The sequence below is a fragment of the Culex quinquefasciatus genome, chromosome 3, assembly GCF_015732765.1.
Source record: "Culex quinquefasciatus strain JHB chromosome 3, VPISU_Cqui_1.0_pri_paternal, whole genome shotgun sequence".
Taxonomy (NCBI): domain Eukaryota; kingdom Metazoa; phylum Arthropoda; class Insecta; order Diptera; family Culicidae; genus Culex; species Culex quinquefasciatus.
In genome coordinates, this window is record NC_051863.1 from 96,090,642 (window position 1) to 96,094,352 (window position 3,711).

At 49.3% G+C, this 3,711-nt stretch overlaps 1 protein-coding gene across 1 annotated transcript; it reads left to right on the forward strand.

Moving 5' to 3' along the window:
* The first annotated feature begins 1,318 nt into the window (after positions 1 to 1,318).
* On the forward strand, positions 1,319 to 1,890 carry LOC6049502 (histone-lysine N-methyltransferase SETD1). The gene is made up of 2 exons (XM_038264382.1): positions 1,319 to 1,577; positions 1,648 to 1,890. The coding sequence occupies exons 1-2, from the start codon at positions 1,413 to 1,415 to the stop codon at positions 1,708 to 1,710; spliced, it is 228 nt and encodes a 75-aa protein (XP_038120310.1). The 5' UTR covers positions 1,319 to 1,412; the 3' UTR covers positions 1,711 to 1,890.
* Positions 1,891 to 3,711: the final 1,821 nt, after the last annotated feature.

The window sequence follows — 3,711 nt, forward strand, 5'->3', positions numbered from 1 at the left end:
CGACGACTGTCCACTCCCCAAATCCTAATCAGTGACAACGCGACGACGTTTTTGTCGAAAGAGTTCCAGAGTTTGCTGGAACGTTATGATGTTCAGCACTGGGCTAATGCGCGGCACCGAAGTCAGGCGAACCCGGTGGAACGTCTTAACCGCACCATCAACGCTATGATTCGATCGTACGTGAAGCTTGACCAGAAGCTTTGGGACCTAGGGGGTGCCACTTAGGTTCCGGCAGGTTTCTCGGGTTTGAAACCGCTTGATCGGCTCCAAACCCTCCAAACGCTTCGAAACTCGCTCCGAATCCGATCTGAAACTATGAACGTTTTGAGCTAAAAATCGTTAAGTTCACTCTACCGTGTACAAGCTGTCAAACTTTAATTTGCAAAACAAAACAAACGTCGTGTTTTTGTTTCCGTTGCAAAAAATCTCTAAATCGGATTATTTCTGCGCGTGTCCGTGAAGGAATTGGTGTTGGAATCGGTTCCGGTGGATTGTGAGAAGGTTTGCTGAATAAGTTGGGATTAAATTTAGCAAGTGTTGTGCAGAATCGATGGGAAAAGGACGCGCTGAGAAAATTACTAGGCAAGTCCGGGAAATCTGGACGGATTTGGCAGCGATGTTCTCGTCATTTCAAATTGTTTGGACACAATAATCGTCAAGTGCATTGATTACAGGCAGTTGGGGTTCGAACTGGAGGAAAATCCGGTCAGTTTTGGCAGGCGCTGGGGATCACACTGCAGACGCACCGGATGGACGTGGTGGAGTCTTCGCTTATGAAGGAGTACGTAATTACCCGGATGTTGGCGTATATTTTTCAGTTAAAGATTCCTAATGTGATGATCTAAACCTCAACATAATTATATTCCTTCCCGCAGGTCATCTTGAGTATCATCCAGAACAGTTTCATCCACAACACGGTGCTGTGCTGCTTGGTTTGCCTGTACAGCAGTCTGGGCGTTCCTGATCGCGGTGTCTGATCGCGTCTTATCTTCCTAGAAGACCCGCTGGCCGTCGCCGAACTACTCGACAGTCAAGGGTGGTGTGTACCAGGTCGCGTTCGATCTGTCCGAAACGGCAACCCACCAGTTTCTGCCCATGGAGGTTCAGCAGCAGCATCAGCCGACTGCGACTGAGGTCGCGCCAGTCGTCCCCACCCAGCGATCTGCAGGTCGACCAAAGGAAGACCCGAACGCCCCCAAGGCCAAGTACAAGAAGGACAAAGCCGCGGCAGCCACTTTTTCGTAGCAGCAGGCCCTGCTTACGTTTGCCGCAGGTTAGCAGGTCAGCAGAAGTTCACGTTCATGCCCGGCCCAAGTACCACGAGCGGGATATCCGGACACAGATGTCCATGCTGTACAATTTCCTATCTCGCGGGTTCGACGCCGAGGACGTTCAGTACATCCGCCAAAGATATGAACATCAAACAGCACTCGACGGGGTCGGTGCGAACGCAAAGCTTCTGCAAGATAGACCCGCGGGAAAAGGCCACATACCTCAGTCTGTGCGGTACGGCAGAGACCATCATCGAGGCGTCCAACTATGGCAACCTGGCCTGGTTCATCAACCACAGTTGCAATGTGAGAAGATTCTGCATAGTTGAGTTCTGATTCCATTTCTAATCCTTTTCAATTCTCTTCTCTTCCAAAGCCCAACTGCTACACCAAGGTCATCACGATCGAGTTGGAGAAGAAGATTGTGATCTACTCGTAGCAGCCGATCGGCGTCAACAAGGAGATCACGTACGACTACCCGCTCGAGGACGAGAAGATTTCATTTTATTGAGAGCAATTCTAGTTAAATACAGTAATTTTTCAGTAAGATTACAAATATAATGTGTTACCTAGCACCTAGCATTACAAATTTTACACTAAAATTGTACATACTTTTATAATTGGCCTGATCGATTTGCTCTCAATGAGCCAGAATCTTCTCAATATTCAAGATTTTCTATGTAATTTCAAAACACCATTATTCCCTGCCTCTAAACACCCACTTTCACTAAATAAACGCGCGAAAAAAAGACACTTTAAAATTAAAATCACCGTTGCCCGCCTCCCCCATTGGTAGCTCCCGTGATGTGCCCCAAACTACGGGTCCGTTCCGCTTCACGAATCACGACATCTACGCCCACGCCGCCACCACCACGTTGTCGTCGCCAAGGCCATGCTGTCACCACCGCCTTTACCGTACGGGGTCTTGTGTATTCCGAGTGTCCAGGCCGAGTTTCTGGTTCAGCATCATGTACCGTTGGTGCAGTGGATCGAGCTGTTTCATAACTGGTACGGGGACGGCCGACGATGGATAGGACAGAAACTAGGGGTAGGATGAAGGTGCAACTGGGACGGCAGCAGGCGAGGTCGACGCAGCTACCGGGTTGATGAATTTGTCCGACCAGTCTGCGGCTAGCCCTCGGTGACTAGATGGCAGGTAAGGGCAAGCAAGTTTGTGGGGTTTTTGCCGTATATACTCGTCGGAAGACCGAGTCCGGCTGGACCGAGCACGTTCGCCTTTTTCAGCGAAATGGCCCATGGCATTGGCGTTACCAGAGCCAGCGTTCGCCGACGATGATTACTGGCCGGACTGTTAGTTGCTAGAAGAACTTGGGGGTTGGCTCGACTTCATGCCCGAGTACGACTGGAATCCTTGATGGGCCGGTTTAGGTTGCTGTTGCTAGAGTTCGCCGCCGCTCCTTCAGGTCCTCGGTAGCGGTCGCCGCGAAGAGGTAGAAAGCCATGTGATCAACACAAATTCTTGCTGAAGTTCGCGCCTGGCCTTGCTCGTTGGGAATAAATTACGTTGGAGTAAGCGTTGCTTATGGATGACAGCTCTGGAAAGGGAAAGAATTCATCATGACAGGTAAGGTTTAATTATTTGTTGATCGCTTTCGGGAGGCCAGCTTTCAACCGGATACAGCCAAAGTATTCCTCGGCCCGTGGCAAAAGGTCCATCAGCTCCTTTTCAATAGCCAACATTTTAAATGAATCATTCATCATTCAGGCATAGGGAAACGGGATGGATCCTCTGCGGACATTCCTTCCTACAGGATGCGATCCGACTGGCCTTTGCTTCGCCGAGACCTGCCTCTCTTTCAAACTTTCCACTTGGTGCTCCCGCTTCCTGCGGTACTTGCTCACGATAGATTCCGGAAATGCCCTGTAGGGGACACCGCTACCAAGATCGAACCAAAGTGGGAATCATTCCTGAAGCAGCTGCCATAGAAATTCCTCCTCGGGAACCATGACAATAAACACTGGCTTATCCGCGATTATCGCCAGCAACTCTTCGTAGACCGGGCCGTTCTAGTTCCTTCCGCGAACCTAATAACGTTCGGAATCGGCCACGAAAACCATCCTTTTTTCCGCGACCACGTTTGATAAATATAAACAAAACATAAACAAACAGCTTGAAGTTTCAAAACGTCAAAATCTGCACTCTCAAAAAAGTTAACCATATCTTGTTTAAAAGTTGGATCGGGTCTGAAAATTCTGGAGCCGATCCAAATCCGCTCCGAAAACCTTAAGTGGCACCCCCCTAGTTTGGGACACAAAATTGTCGGAAATCGAGTTCGTGCTTAATAACACCATTCACTCGACGACTAAATTTAGTCCGCATTGCGTCGTTTTTGGTCACGAGATCATCAGTAAGGGATCGGATCACAGGCTTGAGAAGGAGCAAGAAGTGGCCGCAGGATACCTCGTAAATGCCGGGTTT